General features: G+C 42.4%; 1 protein-coding gene across 11 annotated transcripts in view; it reads right to left on the bottom strand.

Moving 5' to 3' along the window:
• Nucleotides 1–19,567, bottom strand: part of SLC4A7 (solute carrier family 4 member 7) — a 91,385-nt gene extending 71,818 nt beyond the window's left edge. For 4 of the 11 annotated variants that reach the window (XM_044449353.1, XM_044449359.1, XM_044449357.1 and 1 more), the window contains exon 1: nucleotides 19,314–19,566. In XM_044449353.1, the coding sequence (XP_044305288.1) occupies nucleotides 19,314–19,361 (48 nt within the window). In that variant the 5' untranslated portion in view covers nucleotides 19,362–19,566. Of the gene's footprint in view, nucleotides 1–19,313 lie in introns of all 11 variants that reach the window. The other 7 variants (XM_044449358.1, XM_044449355.1, XM_044449361.1 and 4 more) reach the window with 2 other exon arrangements.
• Between the last annotated feature and the right edge of the window lie 549 nt (nucleotides 19,568–20,116).

Raw genomic sequence — 20,116 nt, forward strand, 5'->3', positions numbered from 1 at the left:
TTCAGGTCATTCATGTTCCCCTGCCATTTCTGATGGAAGTGGGTTAAGTATACAGGGCCTTCTCAGTAAGAATTCCTAGACTGTGGTTCTCCTTCCTGAGGGACCCTTGGCTCCCTCATCAATGAATTTTTGTAGCAAATTAAGACTTATTGTAGGACTTTAGGGAATGTGGACAGACAGCTGCTCTTACTTTTTTTAAAACTAATTTTAACATTTTTGTTGTACCTTCTATTTTGTTATTATGCTTATTCCTAATTTTAATGCAGCTACCTTGTGGTTCATTAAATAGAGAATGGGTACATAAGTATTTTAAAATTCAAATGTTTAGTATTTTATATTATTACAATACCACTGTAGTACTGCAATAGTTATATCCTTTTGACAAATTCTCTGCTATTTTAACTTTGACAGAAGTTCTCCTGAGGGTGACTGGGGTGTGAATGCAAGTAGCTGCAGATGGACAGCCATGTCTTAGAGATTCTTTAACTTAAGTCCTGCATTGAGTAAGGAGTTGGACCCAATGGCCTTATTGCCCCCTTTCAACTTAACTGTTCCTATGATTCTAAGAGAACCATACATTTAATCATTGCTTTCAAATGGCTTAACATAAACTTCCAATGACAAAAACAAGAAGTTTTTACCTGTACTATCAAACTGCTACAAAGTTAAAACAAGAAAGAAACAACAATATCAAAGACATAAAAACATTCGTATCTCTGTCTCCTTAAATCAAATTCCTTCCATGGAATGCAACACTTTATAAACATAACCTTTAAAAGCAGCATCAAAAGAGATAACTGTTTAATGTTCATGTCTTTTCAGAGCCATTTTCAAATATGCATATCTGCAAACCTCACATACATCCAATTCAGAGACTCAAGTTTGGAAACTAAATTCTTCTGTGTTCTGTATATTCAATACTGAAGCTCTGAACATTCTTAAAATATAAAATAGCATGACCTTTCTATGAGCCACTTGGCACATTCTATAGAAATGGCAATAGAAAAAGCATGAGTTATGCTTCCTTTCCCGATTCTATGTCTTATATGAAGAGAGCATATGTATACATCACTCCTAGGATGATGCTTTTCCCCCAAATGGGACGTAACACAGGACTTTCCATATGGGGGAAATTATTAATCTCTCTACTAGAAATATGTGTACCTCCTGCTTTAATACAACCCAAAAGCAGGAAGATGTTGCCATGAATCTTCACTTATGCAGAGACACAACTTGCATGTAGACCAATGAGAGCCTATGGGGACCTTTAACCAGAAGAACAGTGGGCATACAATGGATTTATGCACTCTATTCTTATAAATGGGGAATAACTGCTTTTAAAATTAGGGAATTAGCGCAAACAGTATTAAAATTCAAAAGCAAAAACTTTTTTTAAATTGTTCTTCTACAAATGTGTGTGTTCTGAGAAGAGGAAAATGAACCAGTACACTAGCTCTAATAAGCCTTACTGGGAAAAGGAAAGAGAGAAAGATTAAGGACATCAGCATTTGCCAAATAAGGAGAGGAAGGTAGCACTATGGAAAAGTAAGAGCAGCAGATAGGAATGCTATACAACTAACTGAAATGAATGGTCTGGTGACAAAGGTGAACTTAGGGGCAAAAAAAGGTCAAAAAAGCAGGTGTAGCTATAATTGTTGTTATATGCTTACAAGTCATCTCTGACTTATGGTGACCCTTTGAATGAAAGCCCTCCAAAATGTCCTGTGCATGACATCCTGGCTTAGATGTCCTAAATTCGAGGCCTATAGAAATTTATGGAAGCAATCCATCTCTTATTTGGTCTTCCTTTTCTTCTTCAGTCTTCGATTTTCCCTAGCATGATTGCCTTCTCCAGGGAGTCTTGCCATCTCAGGATGTGTCCAAAGTATGACAACCTCTATTTTGTAATTTTGATACCAGGAAAGGTTCTGGCTTGAGTAGCTCTAATTACCTCACTTTAGAGGAAGGAAAATGCAGATGCTTCACTTCTGAACTGGTTGCAAAAAGTTATAAAAATCTTCTGGATGCAAGCTATCCTTGTGTTTCTCATTTTTAGATACACATTCAGAATACATCAATAGCCTCAAGCTGCTCTGGCTTTGTCAATAATACGTTGTATCACATTGTTCAAACAGTCAAAAAGCAGGCTTGGACGGGCTTCCATGGAAACACCAAAGAGGAGCTAAGCCATTGTTAGGGACCCTGGAGCCACCAGTTTAGTTAAAAAATAGATTTAAGTGGCAAGTCCTGCCAATGGCACTTCTCCTTAATATTTTCAGTAAGCCCAATAGATTGTGTGCTTTCAGCTCAAGACTTTCTGGAAGGCATTTCACCATACTTTAAATTCACTTCTTGACCACCTTTCTTGGATTCAAATCTAAGAACTAATCTGGAAATTGCAGAGTGCAGGACAAGCTGTATCCCTGCACATATGGAACCTGGCTTTGAAACTACATGGGCACTTTACTAGAGTTACAAGGTATACAGATCTCTCTGAACAAACAATTGTACAGTGGTTCAATATGAAATAACAAGGGGAACTCTCTGGCACTGGAGTATGAATGAGTTACTAGGAATGGGTTATAAGGGACAAAGAAAGCCACTTGGTCTCAAGTAATTCTCAGCTGAGACAGCCCAGCCTGACAGAAGTCCATGAAGGACAAATTAACATTAACAGCTCTAAACCAGTTATATCATTTGGGAACAAAAAGAAAAAAGAGCTTGATGAATTAGGGGCTGTACTAAGTTAATACAAATGGAACTTTTTTTTAGTAAGTGACTCTAAGACTCAAAAAGGTTCTTTGCCCCTTAATTTATACCCAGCCAGCTAAAGAGAACAGTGTAGTAAAGTATTCAAAACAAAAGGTACTATTGAGGGTACTTGAACTTTCTCACTTGTCCAGAAGCTGGAGACATCCAGGACTGGATTGTCCCCACCAAGGCATTCAAAGTTACTCACATGGGTTAGTTAACTGAGTAGGGTCATGGCATACATTATCCAGTCACAGAGAGCAACCATTCTGACTGAAAAGTAAGTACATCTATTCTACGGTTCCTACACCTCCCTGGCAATTCCAGAGCATTAACAACATTCTTGGTGGTTTTTCAGGTTAAGTATTCTGAAACAAAAATGAATCCTTGAGTCATGATAATGCCAATGAAGTCCATAGCATACAACACATTTCTCTGAGAGCCAGTGTAGGTAACTGTGTCCTCTGTAACACAAATAAATGTAATTTGGCATTTTGTAGCCACTACTTTGCATTTTCAAAGGGAGATGTAAATATAACTGATGCACCTGTCATAACTATATTTAATTCCAGACTACCTACTTCAAATATAGAATATCTGAACTACCAAAGAAAAGTACAATAAAGGATCAAGACCACACAGTTTAGCAAACAAAAAATTATGCAAATTATCTAAGTTCCACCCCCACAAAAGTAAGATCTCTGTAAGTCTATACCCAGGAGTATATCTACTGTAGTTTTAGTTGCTGTGTATTATAGCTCAAGTTGAATGGAGCTTTAGAAGCTCCTAAAATATACAAAAGTCCTACATATACATATGAGATATAGATATATAGATACATATAGAGAACACACACACACACACACACACATATATATTGGACAACAGCTTCCACAATTTCCAACTACTGATCATTATGCCTGTGGCTAATGAGCATTAAATTCCACAATATTTGGAGAGCCCCAGGCTGAGAAAGGCTGTGTTGAGGCAGTGCTTAATAGGGTCAGACAGCTACAATCATGTAACATTGGAAGGGAGTATACGGAGAAGTGGTGTCCAGTTTTATTGCAAAGCACATGGCCCTTTATTTGAAACTCTTTTTCTTATTCTAAGATCTGGCAAATTATTTATGAATTTAGAGCATTTAAATACATCCAGTGCTATGTAATCAATATTTAATAGTAAAAAAAAGTCTCCTTAACTGTTTGATGGCCATTATGAGGAAGGTTCAGAAGAGGACAAGGATGGTCTAGGGACTGGAAGCAAAGCACTATGAAGAAAGATTGCGAGAACTGGGCATGTTTAGCCTTCAGAAGAGAAGACTGAGGTTAGATATGATAGCACTCTTCAAGTACTTGAAAGGTTGACCCAAAGAGGAAGACCAAGATCTCTTCTCCAGCTAGATATCAGGATAAATTTCCTGTTAGAGCAGTGTGACAAAGGAACCAATTACCAAGGGAGATTGTGGACTCTTCCACACTACAGGCATTCAAGATGTGACTAGACAGCCACCTGAGAGGGATGGTTTAACTTGGTGTCCTGTGCTGAGTGGGGGGGGGGGGGGTTGAACCCAATAGGCTTCTGTGCACTGAGCAGTGGGGTTGAACCGAATGGGCTTCTGACCCCTTCCTGTTTTACTATTCTAAGATGCTATGACCAAAACCTGACTACCACACAAGCAAAAGAATCCAGTGGCTGAAATATGTTAATTTTCCATTTCTACCTTTGGGGCATACCATTGATTTGTAAATGGTTTTTTTTTTTTTATTTTATACCAGCTGAATTTATTCTGAAGTCCCTGGAACTACAAAGCAAGTGATGTGTTACCATAAATGTTCAACTCAAAGTATGCCATTGTCTTCCTTAAGACATTTAAATATAGTCAAGAGTAATTAGAAATTGTATATCATAATCTGATTTTAAGTGTCTATTTTTCACTCCACTAAGAAGCTTACAGTTTCCAAAATGTAGCTTAAGTAGCTTCCATTAAGATTATTAATTTAAACGAATACAAGCTGCAGTGTGACTTGTAGACAGTTGATGAAGATATACTGAATGCATAAAGCCTTGGGAGAGAGTGAAACAAACAGATTTTGTTTTCACAGAACTAGGTCATCAGTAGAAACATGATTTTGGCATTGCAAGCATGGCCCTCCTTTCAGCACTTTGACAGCACATATTGTACTAAACTGCTACTAGCCAGAGGTAGGCATAGAATCGTTTTAGCACAGGACTGTGTCGCTTTAACTTGATAGCATTTCTCTGAAGCACTATTGATAACATGTTCTGAACTTTCTTCTGAAATCGTAGTATATATGCTCAAATCTGAGATCTAATCTGAATATCATGTAACTCGTCAAATTAACTAAAAGCATGCACTAGAAATCATAATATAGCAAATCTAAGAGCAAATTGCAGTTTCTCATCCATCTGTCAGCTAATTTCCCCTGACTTGGCAACATGTTATCACCAGACCAAAGGATAAATTGTTTCACTGAGAAGGTAGCCACAGATACCAAGAAAATAATTATGAACTACCAAAGGCAGCAGCCTCCACACATTGTTTGACTTCAGCAAGCAGGAGGTAGTTACTGTTGCCAGATTGTTCAGACCACTTGTAGAAACAAGCCTCTCCCTTCCTTTCAGTTAGAAGAGAGAGGGAATGCAAACACATACACTATCTACGTATTAGGCAGGTTCAGATGACACTTTTAACCCCTTGGGAATTTTAGCCATGCACTGTGATTAAAATGCTCCTGTCTCCAACACTCAATCAAGCAAGGCAGGGGCTGTAGCTTTCATGATTTTCTAAAGTCAAGACTTGGCCATGCTAAATAGCTCACCCTCAATGTGTCCGCAAGTGTGTGTGTGTGTGGGGGGGGATTTTTCAGCTATTCCCAAGCACTGTTTTGGCACTTTGGGAAAAGGCACCTTTCTGGCACTACTGCCAGGGGAATCTCTGATTATTTAGCTTGATCTAGGCTTGTATTTGTTGTCCAGGTTCAGATGACACAAGTCAGAGAGATGGATTATTAAACCCTACAAAGAAGCCATGACTAACCTCAGGAAGTACATTGCATTCAGACAGTGCAATAAGCAACTCTGACTTTTAACGTATGGTGGTTTATTGTATTGTATTGTATTGTACAAACCCATTCACCCTCATTCCAATCTCTATTGCTTTTCATTTGCCACCATTTTTATTGTTGGATGCTCAAAAGTGAACAACGGACAACACATTGTTGGCCCCTGAAGACTATGCAACTATTTGCAATATTATTGTCATTGTTACTATTCTTATCAGCAAATGTTCACAAGTGCGCAGACACATTCTTATGGCTGTCAAATATGTGTAGTATTAGCTGGTCAACTCTTTGTATGCTTCAGCTGTCAAAGGGAGGAGGAAGTGGTACAGGTAGCATACATGGAGGCTGACAAGATGAGAATCCATATAAGATAAAGTAGGCATAGTTACCAAGAACAAGTTGCCATGTTGTTACTTAAAATGTATCAGTAATTTGAGGGAAAGGTTGCAGAGCAAAGTGCATCAAAAATGGAGGCAATAAGCTGTAATATTTCTTTGGTAATATAATTCCCACAATTAAGTGTTGAACTGACTTTTCTCAGTATCCTCCATCTTTATAATACTTTCCTGACTCTCCAGCTACTCCAGAAAGGGGAGATATTAATTCCTTTCTCATTTTCCAGCACTTTTTCAAATAACTATGGCTACTGTGGTTCCCTGACATTTCTAAATAAATGCAGAAGTAAATGAAGAAGAAAAAATGCAGCCCCACACTAATTGCCCCATTACTGCAGGAGTGCATTTTGTCCCATATTCTGCCTGTTGCAAGCCACATTTCCTCCCTCTGACAATCACCAGTCTTGAGCTGTTCTTAGCAAAACTCTTTGCTGGATCTACATGTAAATCATCCAGCTATGTCTCCGAGCATACACAGAGCAGTTAGTGGACCACAGTTTAGCAGTCACTTCCTAAAACTCCCCTTATGAGTGCACTTGTGTTCCCAACCTCGTGGAGGAATGCTGTGAAAGTCCATGCACCTCCATTCTCCACACTTCAGCTGTGCTTCTCACTTCTGCTGCCACTTAGCTACAGGACCCACAGCTCAGGAATGAGCAGGCACACCCCATTCAAAGTCTCTCCACCCTCAGTGGCCCCTCCCATTGGCTATATCTCCCTCCCATTCCCACTGCCTGGCAACACCTCCTCCATGCCCTGCCTAGCTCTAATCTCATCCACTTCCATGCTCTCGTTGGATCCCAAAACCCTGAACACCCCTGCTGCGCAAACCCAACAAAATATTCAGTATCTTCGTTTGCTGAATCAGCAGAAGTGGTACAACTAGTGTCCTGCAGGAACACTTGCCAAAGCTTGCTCATCACACTTGCTCACAGCACTGCCCTGTACTTACTTTGGAACAGATTTACTCTCCATTTACTTCTCAGTCATTAAATTGTCATATATTTCCAGTCTAAAAAATGTGGAACTATTCTTAACAATTATTTTCAAAACCCTTACAAACAGCAATGACGGATGGAAAAATGGAGCACCAGGAGCAGCAGTATTTGCACCACCTCCACAAGCCCCCTCATACACATACAGTGCAGGAGTGCTTTCTTTTACCACTTCTGTCCCCCTTTACTGGTGCTTTTCAATTAACAACTCAGAAATTGGTCCTTGGCAGCTATGAACAAATTAACTTATATTGGCCTCACCTTGTCAATTTCCTTGTATCTATGTTGCCTATTCCTCCTTGGAGCTTCCTGACAGCCAAAGCATACAAGGAAATTGAGCAGACAAGACTATCCATATCAGACAAGTGCACATTTGCAAAAAACTGATGTTGATGATATTGTAAAATTTCAAACTCTTTTGCCCATTTTTTTGCAACCAAAAAACCAGTGACTCCAAAGTGTCATTTGGGCATCAGTGAAAGGATAGTCACTAGTGCCAGCATGGGCAAGATCATGAAAAAGAGGGGTTTTACTGCTCATGCAGTCACTTGCTAACTACCGTATTTTTCACTCTATAAGACGCACTTTTTTCCCCCTCAAAAGGGGAAATGTCTGTGCGTCTTATAGAGCGAATGTGCGTGTGCCCGACACCCGGGACGCTGCCGGCTGCCTGCACCACGTGGCACCACCTGGCCGGCACACGCTTGGCACGCCCTGCTCTGCCCCCCCCCCCAGTTGCAGGTGAGAGCTGTGCCGCTCGGGGGGAGGCATGTGGAGGAGGAGCCATGGCCTTTAACCCGCCAGCCGCACAGAGAGCACGGAGAGATGGACTGCTCACCCCCACCGCCCGGGAAGACCTGCCACTGCCGCGCTGCCCGGAAGACCATCGCTGGCACACTGCTGGCCGCCTGCACCACATGGCACCACCTGGCCGGCACGCGCTTGGCGCGCCCTGCTCTGCCTCCACCCCTCTCGCGCAGGTGAGAGCTGTGCCGCTCAGAGGGAGGCTTGCGGAGGAGGAGCCACAGCCTTTAACCTGCTGGCCCCACGGAGAGCACGGAGAGACGGACTGCTCACCCCCACCGCCTGGGAAGACCTGCCGCTGCCACTGCCTCCACCACTGCGCCGCCCGGAAGACCATCGCTGGCACGCTGCTGGCTGCCTGCACCACGTGGCACCACCTGGCCAGCACGCGCTCGGCGCACCCTGCTCCACCCCCCCCCACTGCAGGTGAGAGCTGTGCCACTCAGGGGGAGAGGTGCGGAGGAGGAGGAGCCGCGGCCTTTAACCTGCCGGCCGCACGGAGAGACGGACTGCTCACCCCCACCGCCCGGGAAGACCTGCTGCCGCGCCACCCAGAAGACCACTACTGGTACGCTGTCGGCCCCACGTGGCACCACCTGGCCGGCACGCGCTCAGCGCACCCTGCTCCGCCCCCCTCCTCTGGCGCAGGTGAGAGCTGTTAATCACAGGTTGGTGTGTGTTTTCAAATGGCAACCCGTCTTTTAATGAAGCCCATGGGGAAGTGATGGGGAATCTGCCTGTGATTATCAGGAAGCTTTCCATGGATCAGTTATGTTAGTCGATCAGACACATTTTTTTAGGATCAGTGGATATTTGAAAGGCATTACCTTCGTGTATGAAGTTTATTCTTCAAAGGCTATTTAGTCCGCTGCGTTTGATTTACCGTACAATATCTCATTTTTTGTCAGAAGTTTTTTTTCTATTATTTACTAGTAGGCAGCATGGACATTACTGGCTTTTTTTGATTTGTTATTGAATTGTCTGCAGCAGCTCTTGTATAACTGGTGTAAATTGTGGATTCCTTCAATAAGTCCACTACTAAGAAAGTGATGTCAGTGATTGTGAGCAGCAGAGCTTCATAAATTCTGACTCTAGTGATGATGAGTTCTATGGGTTCAACAAAAACTAGACGAGTACTCGAACTTTAAATTCTCTCTTTTGTTAATGACAGTGATGATAGTTCTTAATGCCACTGCTGACTGTTCACTTTACAAGGTTGAAATATGGTATTACTGTATTGTTATAGTTTATTAAATAGTTTAATAAACCATTTGATTCAGAATATTTTTTTCTTGTTTTCCTCCTCTAAAAACTAGGTGCGTCTTATGGTCAGGTGCGTCTTATAGAGCGAAAAATACGGCAATCTCTAAAACCCACAGTGAATTTTCTTCCCTGCATTTGGACTCACCACAGCATAGAAAAAAATATAAACAAACAGAACAAGCTATGGGTTGCCAGGATGTCTTCTTCCTAAAATATAAGCCACCCTGAGGGAAATAGTCTGAATTCAGATGGAACAACTCACTGAGGCTAGCTGCCTCCTATGAGTTGCTGTGTCATTCAAATTAGATTAGTATGTCCTATTTCTAGTATGGACTATTGCATATAGTGCACAACCCTTTGTTAAGCATTCTATTGATTCCCATTCATTAGACCTTTACTTAGGTGTAATTAATAAAACTAATAATCCTTTGCGACAAAGAATATACTTTAGTTTTTGCTTTATTTAACATTAAGGTCCAAAGAGAAACCAAACTTACATCTAGATGCACCAGGAATAAGACAGCAATGATTAGAAATCTCTATGTAAACGCTTTTAAAAAGCCTATTATATATTGCTGCTCACATTCCAGTTCATGTTAAAATGTCTTACTTTCAGAAATTGAACATAACATAGCTCATGGCTTATTGCAACACTGATTCTGTCGTTAGCATAAATATTCTTCAGTCTCTACAGAAATCAAAAAACTTTTTACGTTTTCACTGTGTGGTTCATGCACACTACCTGTGAACTCTTCATGAAAATATATCACAACACCCACCCAAAAATGTTTACATCTGAAATAAAAATAGATATATCTATTTACAAGTTCAGCTTCCTGCTACAGAAATACCAGCCTCAGAATGAGCAAATATGCAGTTCAATCCTGCAAGTCTATTCAGAAGTAAAACTCATTAAACTCAATGTGAAGTTAATAGAATGCTGTCTAAAATATTATCAAGGTAGTTGTTCTTTGACTTCTGCATCTTCCAAGTATGTTCGGGGAACAGGATTTCTCTAATTGAGAGATAACAGTGCCCTCTGCTGCCCATGCAGCAGTATTGCCTATGTGTTCTTGGGGAAAAAAAGTTGAACAGATAGACAAAAATGTATCTTCTGACTGAAGAGGTACTGCTAAACTAAGTTTCATTCTGAACTGAGTTACTGTTGTATCAATACAGAAACTGTGTATACTGTGAATTCAAATGATAAATAAATAAATACTAAAAGACCTGAACTAAGATTGCCAGTTTTAATTTTTTAAAAAGGACATGCACAGGAAGGGGACAACCCTTCAAGAGTACACAAGTCAAACATGGCAGAGGTAGAAGAGAACAATGTTTTCTGTTTTCTTTAAGGAAATGTTTAAAAGTACAATTTAGAAACAATTTTCTTAAGTTGTTTAGCAGAACTGTTTGGCTATTTGTTCCTTGTCTGGATTTCCTAGGCATACCAATTTGTTCTAACTGCATCTCATGCAAGATCTTAAAATTTACCTATAGACTTCTGTGTTGCTTTATGTGCTTGTTTGACACCACTTACAGAAATGACACCAAAAGCCCCTGCAAGCAAATAATTCTGTAGCCACAAGGGACTTCTTGGGACTCTGAAATTCTTTAGGTTTTTTTTTTAAACACACATTTTTAGAAAGACAACAGGAAGCAGTTGTACCAGCCTCTCTCAAAAAAAAAAACAAAAACACCCAGAACATCAGGGCTACAATTGAGAGGACTTTTCTTAATCTGGGTAAGTCCCTCATCAGAGCTTTGCTGGATAAAGCCTTATGCAGGTGTATTCTACATATTTACATTAAACTTGTTATGGTCAATGGTACATAAGTTAGTCATGAAATAAATGAAACATCATGAAATAGCTTGTAACTTTATTCACTTAAGTATAGTCCCATATTATAAAATCTATGTAAGTTTTATCATTATTTTCAGTGGAATATGAGCAAGCCACATGCATGCTTATTTTTCTCACTTTACAGCTTCATGCTATTTTCAAAACTGCAGACTGTCTATGACTGTGTGCACAATCAGGCTACCTAAAACTCACTCAAGAAACAAAATAAAACTATAACTAGGGCCAGAAATGGTGAAATCTAGCTAATCTAAATGCTTCCCCCCCAAAGGTTCCTTGAGCCCTCAGCTCATTTTTTTCAAACTGTATAGTTTAGAAACAGATCATATCAAGTAATTTTATAACTGGAGATAATGTGACTATAGTTTAACTGATTATTCAAAGATGCATAAAGAAAAGGAAAAGGGAGAAGACAGCAACTGAAAGAATGTCAAACTAGAGTGCTTGGCTCCTGTGAGACTTTAATAGTGCTAGTTTAAAAAAGAATAATGAAGTACCTACGCATAATTTAGCAGTAACTAAAGTACTATGATTAATGAAGGACAATGATATTAGGTGACACATTTGTGTATGTCTATAGCATGCTTCCCTAGGTACAAGCTATTTTGAGTTAGACTTTTTCTGGCAGAGGACTACTGAGGAATCCTATGCACAGTCCCACTGCTAGCTGCCAAAATGAAACACAAGGCATTATATATACATGGTTAAGTCAGAGCAAAAGCAAATAAAAATATTTATTGTACAATGCACTTTCAATGCTAAAAAACACCTAAACTATACTCATAGTTTGAATTAACGAGAACTGCATAGCACTGCACAAATACATACTGCTCCTTGCCTCTACAGAATAGCCTGCTGCTGCTTATTACATTTCTACCCAAGCTACTATGTTATGAAAACACAAGGATAGTACAATACAACCAAAATTTTGAATCATTGAGTTGTCTGCTTTGTCAGACCAAAGTGAAATGTACCTTTAAGAAGTTCTAAAAATGAGTCTGTATAACTCCATCTCTCCACATTAACAGAATAATGCAGAATCAGTGAATGTGTGCTTCTAGTCCATTAAATGCTAAGATCCCATTTAAATGGAAATTCCCTGGTGTCTCTCAATGGGTGGCTCTGCCCCCTTGCTCTCTCTCATCTCTAACAGAACAGGAAATAGGTAAGCACAGGGAAACATAAGGGGAATTCTTGTCCTTTTACTGATATGTTCATCTCTTTCTTCTTCCCATTTACTTCAAATAACAACAGGAATGGTGAGCAGAGGAAAGATGAGAGGGAAAATAGCGCTGGCCTTGCCAAAAGGCCACAAGGGAGAGCTCTTTTACACCCAGTGGCCATCTGAATGCACATGACTGGAAAAGGATGGGAGAAGGGCATTACTAAATTATTAAATCTGGTTGAACAGGCTCCAGGGTTTAAATTAAGATTGATTATTTGGCCCCCAATAGTTATATTAGAAACTGCATGCCAGGCCAGCTTCAGCTGTTACAATGAGTCCTTTTTCCCCTGAGGCACTCAAGAACTGACATATGTGTAACCTGAAGTATGATTTTGCTTAGCTTCCTTGCATACAAACATATATTTAGGTATGTCTAAGGCAATCTTACACTGAGGCCTGTTACTTCATCACAGAAATTACCCCCCCCCGCCCCCCAGTTAGGGATTGTTCAAAGTGAGCATTAAGTAAAATAAAGTGCCCTGGAAAAGTTAACCTGTGGTAAAGCAACACATTCCAAATATGTGACAGAAAAAGTTCTGCAGTCGTCCAACAAACCCTAGTAAAATATACATACAAACATAAGAGAGTAAGAACTGTTAATATTTTCCATGATTATAATACCATCCTCAGTCCTCTCCTCAAGTGTAGTATGATGAAGAGGTATTACTGCAAAGGATACAGCAATGTCTTCAAGGAAAATTTAACAACTCTGTTTTGACAGCACTCTATCCTCAAAAGATTAATGGACCTCATCTCTTCAAGAAGCTGGATCCACTGTCTCTTTCACTAATCTGTAAGAATTCGGAACATGCAAATTATTCTGACAAAGAATTTAAGATCTATGTGATAGATCACTCAGCTCAGTGCATGAAAGTGAGCACGTGAAAGTGGATGAAGACAAGAAGGATCTACATCAGGGGTGGGCAATTGATTTTCCTATGGGGCCACATGAGAAACTTTTGACAGTTGTTAAGGGCCGGAACAATACACTTACAGCTCTGCTCAATATATATCTCTATAAAAACAGTAAATGAAACATTACAATGATACAATGAAAATGTGGAGCACAGAACAACACTATTCAATGAATATTCACAAAAACATTAACATTTACATTACATGAAAAGCAATAAATTCAATTCAATTTAGCAGATCCTTCAAAATAAAAGCAGTGTAGTTGTATTGCTTGCATCTATATTACAACGATATATATTTGCATTGACTTTTAATTAGCCAGTGACCTCATGCGGGCCAGTCAGGGTCAGCCATCGGGCCAGATGTGGCCCGCGGGCCATACAATGCCCAGGTCTGATCTACATCATAGGTCCTCAAACTATGGCCCGCGGGCCGGATCTGGCCCGCCATGCCCATTTATCTGGCCGGCCAGAGGTTTTGGACCCACCACGTCTGCGCCTGCCGCCACCCACCTCGCCCCATGCACAGGGAGGCAGCGGCTTGCTTGCGCAGAGATCATTTTGGACTCGCTTGGAGAAAATGATCTCCAAGCGAGCAAGCGGCTGCCTCGCGCGCCCACTGCTGCATCACTGCACGTGCCTGCCTCTCACCTCCCCTCGCCACGTGTGCCCACCCCTGCCTCTCCTCGCCTCCCCTAGCTGCGTGTGCCCTGCCTGCGCACCCCGCCAGCACCACCTTTCCAGCCCGCGCCCGGCACCAGCACCTTTCAACTAGCCCCCTGCTGAAAAAGTTTGAAGACCCCTGATCTACATAATCTAACCAACCTTCAAAACCATCACAGAATGAGCATATCCTATACATCACTAACACTCAACTAGTCTATATCAAACAATGAGTCCTAGCTAAATATTATTTTGGAGACACTCTCATGGGTTGCATTCCAATAGTGGATGTGGCTGAAGGCAAAAGACACAGGGTTATATTTTATCTTAACACAAAATAATAATTATTCTTAAAGTACCTAAAATCACCCCCCACTATGCCTCAGGCTCTGAACACCTGTCCTTAGTCTAACTACCATACAGGAAGGAAAGAGAGGAGAGGCTGTGGACCAGATACAAAGGCTCAGCAGGCCATAATTCTCCCATCTTGTTTCACATACTTAAGCATTACAGAAACATAGGGACTGATCCACCACAGTCCTCTGAAATTAGACTCTGGAAGGTATTACACATTTGCTCATCACTTCCTAAGCTCCTATAAGACTCAACCGCTCAGATGTCATCCCTCCAGTGCTGCTTCGGGTGGCACCACTGTGGAAAGGAAGAGAAGTTTAAACAAACCCTTGACTGGAAGCAAAAAAGTTAGGAGCACTGCCCTTAGGGTGGACACAGCTGCAACTGACAAAAGAAATAGGGCTACCAGAGTTCACAGCCCCTTACCTGGTATAGATTAAGCTTTTCTGGGGCACACTCCTGCTGCCAACAAGACTGTGCTTTTCTAAATAAGACTTCCACATCATTTGTGCTGAAGTAGACAGCTGAAGTAGACAAATGTTGCAGGGGTATCAAAATCTAAACCCAACACAACCCGAGCATCCCAAAGAACCTTAGTTTTCATGTTAAAAATTGAAAAAATAAAAACTCTTAAAAACACTGTCTTGGCTTATAGAATGCCACATCAAGCATCCAGAAAGGGGTTCTTCCACATACAAAAACTACAATAACAGGAAAGAGCTTTTTTATACAAGGCTGTTAACCGCTGTATCTTTTAGCTTTGTAGCAGAATAACAGAGTGCTATGCAGTGCTTTCCTACTACATAGCCTCTAGGTGATACTGTGCAATAGTGGACAAGAACAAATTTTCTTTCACTTTCAAAAATACTCCATTTTTCCCACTCTAACTTTCCCAAGAAAGTTCTCTCTCAAAAAAAAAAAAAAAAAAAGGATCACAACAATGTCTATGGAACTCTTAAACAACTATGCATAAGAAATTATGAGCACACAATTAACGTCTCATGTAGAAAAGCTTTAATGTCAATATGTAATTGATCTTTTCCATCTACCATTCCAACAGCCAAATCACAAACTTAATTTATCCATACAAGAATCTTTCCCAGTTTCTCTGAGCCAAAAATGAATATATTACTATCTTCTAATTATAGACTATACCAACTAATTTGTTGTACAGTGTGGCATATTGTATCAAGTTAAATCCAGCACTTAACTTGTTTATTAGAATATCAGAAGATAAGAAAAGCCATACTGGATCAGACCAAAGGTCCATAAAGTCCAATATTCCATACACACGATGGCAAACCAGCTCCCATAGGATTTTCAAGCAGGATGAGTGCAAGATCTCCACCTGCCCAAGTTCTTCAGTATCTGGTACATGTAGGCATGGCACCTCTGGTAAAGGAGGTGGTCCATAGCCAGCTAGCCTAGTAGCCACTCCTAGCCTCCTCCTTCATGACCAATCCCCTTTTAAAGCCATCCAGATTGGTGGCCATCACCATTTCCTGTGGTACCAATTCCATAGTTTAACTGTATACTATGTGAAGAAATACATCCTTTTACATGTCCTAAACCTCTCACCAATCCGCTTCATGGAATGACCCCAGTTCAAGTATGAAGGAAAAGATGTCTCTCCCTCCACACCATGGAATATTTTAAACATCTCTATCATGTCTCCCTTTACTCATCATTTTTCTAAGCTGCTCATTACCAGTTGTTATAACCACTCCTCATAGGGGAATGGCTCCAGCTCTCTGATAACTTTTGTTGCCCTTCTCTGTACTTTTTTGAACTCAGTAATGCCCTTTTTCTGGTAAGGTGAGCAGAACTGAACAAAATATTCCAACTGTAGTCACACTGAAGCCACACTGAAGTCACAAGGGGAGTAATATCTTGGCAGTTCTATTTTCTATTCTATTCCTAATGATGCCTAGCATGGAGTTTGTCTTCTTCACAGCAGCTGCATACTGGGCTGACATTTTCATTGAGCTCTCCAGCACTACCCCAAGATTGCTTTCTTGCTCAGTTCTGATTCCATCAGCGTATACTTGAAGTTGGGATTTTTTGCCCCAACATGCAATACTCTGCACCTGCTTATATTGAACTGCATTTGCCATTTTGATGCCCATTCTCCCAGCTTGGAGAGGTCCCTTTGGAGTTCCTCACACTCCATTTTGGTTTCAACCACACTAGACAATTTAGTGTCATCAGCAAACTTGGCCACTTCACTACTTACTTGCATTTCCAGATCATTTTTGAATAGCTGGAAAAACATTGGTAATATAGAAAGCTGTGGGACCCAAATTGTTACATATCTTCATTGAGAGAAGTGGCCATTCAATCCCACCTCTTCTTTAACCAGTTAGTGATCTGTAAGAGGACTCCATCCCTTTTATTCCATGAATGCTTATTTTGTTCAGGTATCTCTGGGTGAAGGACTTTGTCAAAAGCTTTTTGGAAGTCCAAGTAAGCAATGTGTACTGAACTGCCCCCTCTATGTGCTTATTGACCCTCTCAAAGAACTCCAGTAGGTTAGTGAGACAAGACTTCCCCTTGAAGAAGCCATACAGATATTTTTTTCCCCCAAGCAGGACTTGTCCCTTTGTGTGCTTACTGATTCTATCTTTAATAGTGTTTTCAAGCAGTCTACTCAGAACAGTTGTGGCATGAAGATCCCTTTTAAAAAATTGGTGTTACACTGGCCATTCTCCAGTCCTGTGGTACAATGGCTGATTTTAGGAACTTTGGGAATGTTTTGATAAGAAAGTCAGCAATTTCATGTTTGAGATCTTTGATAACTCTAGGATGAATACCATCTGGATCAGGCAGCTTGCTGACTTTCAGTGTATCAATAATGTCGAGAATTTCATCTTTTGTCACTACTATCTACTTTAATCCCTCAGAACTCCCTTTCAGAATACATAAACTCAGGGACAGGTATCTGAACTTCATCCTCTGCTGTTATGACTGATGAAAAGAATTCATTTCACTTCTCTGCAATCTTCTCAACCCCCCTTTAATCCTATTATCATCCAATGGTCCAACTGATACCTTAGCTGCTTTCTTTTTATATTTTAAAGAGTTCTTTATTGTTAGCCTTCATGTTCTTAGTGATGTGCTCCTCAAACTGTTTCTTTACTTCTCTGATTGTCTGCTTGCATCTCCCTTGAGCAAGCTTGTGGTTCCATCTGTTCTTTTAATTGGGGCAAGACTTCCATGTCTTGAAGGAAGCTTTTTTCTCCCAAATAGCCTTCTTGACACAATGTATTAACCATGCAAGTGATTTCCTGGGCTTTGTGCTACCTTTTCTGACTTGTGGTATGTATAATATCTGTACCTCTATTATATTGTTTCTGAGTAATCTCCAAGCACTTTTAAGTGAATTAAACTTCTCAATTCCCCTCTTCAGCTTCTGCACTAGTTCCCTAATTGTTGAGAAGTTTCCTCTTTTGAAGTCAAATGCAACTGTGTTCCACCTTTTTGGCAGTCTTCCACCTAACTGTATATTAAATTACATGGTGTGAATACAGATCACTCCTCAGAAAGCAGGAAAAACGAAGAAGAAAGGCTAGTTTAGTGGAATATTTACTTGCTTATAATCCTTTGCTGTCAGAAAAGTTTTCTGACCCCTGGCACCTGTCTACACTTCACTTTAAACTACATTTAACTGCCATAGTAGTCCCATAGAACCTTGGTGATGACCCAAAGATTAGCATTACAACAAACTCATAGAAACCATCAACAAAAAGCTCATTAACTCATCTAAAAAGGAAAGGAAAAAACAAGCTACTTTTTCTAATTCGAGCATTTAAAAAGGTACACGTCTGCCTCTTTCATTCCTAGCCTTGAAAGGAAGCAAAATGAATCACTGTTGCATTATCCTTCTCTCTCCACCTCCATAAACACCGGCAAGGAAAAGGGCCTAGAAATAGCATGCCACTTCCTTGAGCTCTCTCTGCAAAGGACTGCAAAATCTGAGGACAAAAGAGGCTAGCCACGCGCTTGTACCCAGGGAGTCAAAAGAAAGAAAAGAGGAAAAAGAGAGGACTCGTACCCCGCGCCAGTGCACCTACTCAGATTCACCTACTCAGTTCTGCTCTGCGCACAGAGCACATGTCCGTGCTCCTCTGGAGAGAAAAGCCAGAGTTGAGCTTACCGCCTACCCGCGATCCCCTTTACCCTGTCTGACACCTCCCAATGTGTACTAGAGTCTGATGCAGGCAGACAGAGAGACAGAGAGAGAGAGAGAGAGAGAGAGAGAGGGAAGCAGCGAGGCTTGGAACAAAGAGCCCCAGCTTCCTTTCTGGCCTGCCCTTACCCTGTCAAGAGCCCTGCCTGAACAAAAGCAGTGAGCTGCTACAGAGAGCGAGCTGGAGAGGGGAGAAGAGCACACCGCTAAAACACCCCTCCCTCCAACACACGCGCACGCACGCACGCTAAGTGAGCAACCGGGGGGATCGCGAAGATGCTGACGAGAAATATTCAGTCGAGGCAATTAAGGGGAGCAATTAAAGCGAGTCACAGCCAACTACCTTGGCCCGACCCCCCTCCCCTCGCCGCCGCCGCCGCCGCCACACGCGCGCTCCATCCGCGGTGACAGCGGCTTTGATCGGTTCTGGCTGAGTGCAGGCGCGGGAGGGGCACCCTCGGAGAAGGGGCCGGTGAGGCGCGCGGCTCGAAGGAAGCGGGGTGCGGGGAAGCGGCGAGCCTTCCCCAAACCTCTCGCTCGCTCTCGGGACTGACACCTGTGTGTGTGGGAGACGGCGAGAAAGGACCAGAAGACCGAGCGCCTATCTTTGTGTCGCCTCCTCAGGCATTAAGTGCCCGCCACCGACGGCGGCGCCGCTGCTTCCTCCCACAGAGAAAGAGAGAGGAGCCCACTGGGCTCCGCCCCTACAAAGAGGGGCAGCGACCTTAAAACCCCAGCTGAGGGGAAAGAGGGGTGCCTCCCCCTCGTCGCCCCAACTTTCGTCCCGGCCGCCGCCGCCGCCCCTCGCTTAATTACCGTTGTGAGTAGCGGTCTCATCTGCTCCCCTGCCCGCTCCTCCTCCATGCTGCGCCGAGGGGCGGACAGGGCTTGGAAGGGAACGGGGTTCGCGGCTGCGCCGGGACTGCCGGGCTACGGTAGCGCAAGGCGGGGGAGGGAAGAGAGAGAAAGCGCCGCTGCTCCTGTCGGCGGCGGCGACGGCGGCGGCAACGAGGCTTCCCCTTGGCCGGCCGCTTTTGCTCTTGCCGGAGCTCGAACCGGCTCGGGCCTGGCCACGCCCCTCCGCTGTCCGATTGGCAGCGTTCCTGACCAATCGGCTGGAGAATGCGGCTCCTCCTCTCGGCTGGGTGAACGGCGCGGAGAAAGGCGAGGCTGGGTTTTCTTGGCTCCTCCGAGGCGGGCGGGAAGAGGGGATTTTAGGAGGGCGCCACGGATCACAAGGCGACCTTCTTTCCAACTCAAGGGGAACCCTTTCAGGCTTCACGAAGCCCCGCCCAGCCACCCCGTCTGCACGCTCCGTCCTCCTAAGAAGTAAAAGTCCCGTTGAAAGAACTTTTACTTCTGGGTACACGCGCTTAAATTGAGTCACGGCAGAGGAAATAAGCTGAACGGTGAGAAAGAAAGCAGGCGGGGCGGGGGGGCGGCGGTTTACAAGCGGAAAGTGACGAAGATGTCTGGAAACAACCCCCTTTCAATTCTGTGAACGAGGCAAAGCGGTTTCACAATAAAGGCCTCGTCTGGAAGCACCAAAATCCTCTTAAAGGAGGACAAGTAGGAATGCCTTTGGATTGCTAGCGTAGGAGCCCTTTGGAAGCGTCGTC

Source organism: Varanus komodoensis, unplaced genomic scaffold (genome assembly GCF_004798865.1).
Source record: "Varanus komodoensis strain SLA01 unplaced genomic scaffold, ASM479886v1 scaffold58, whole genome shotgun sequence".
Classification (NCBI taxonomy): Eukaryota; Metazoa; Chordata; class Lepidosauria; order Squamata; family Varanidae; genus Varanus; species Varanus komodoensis.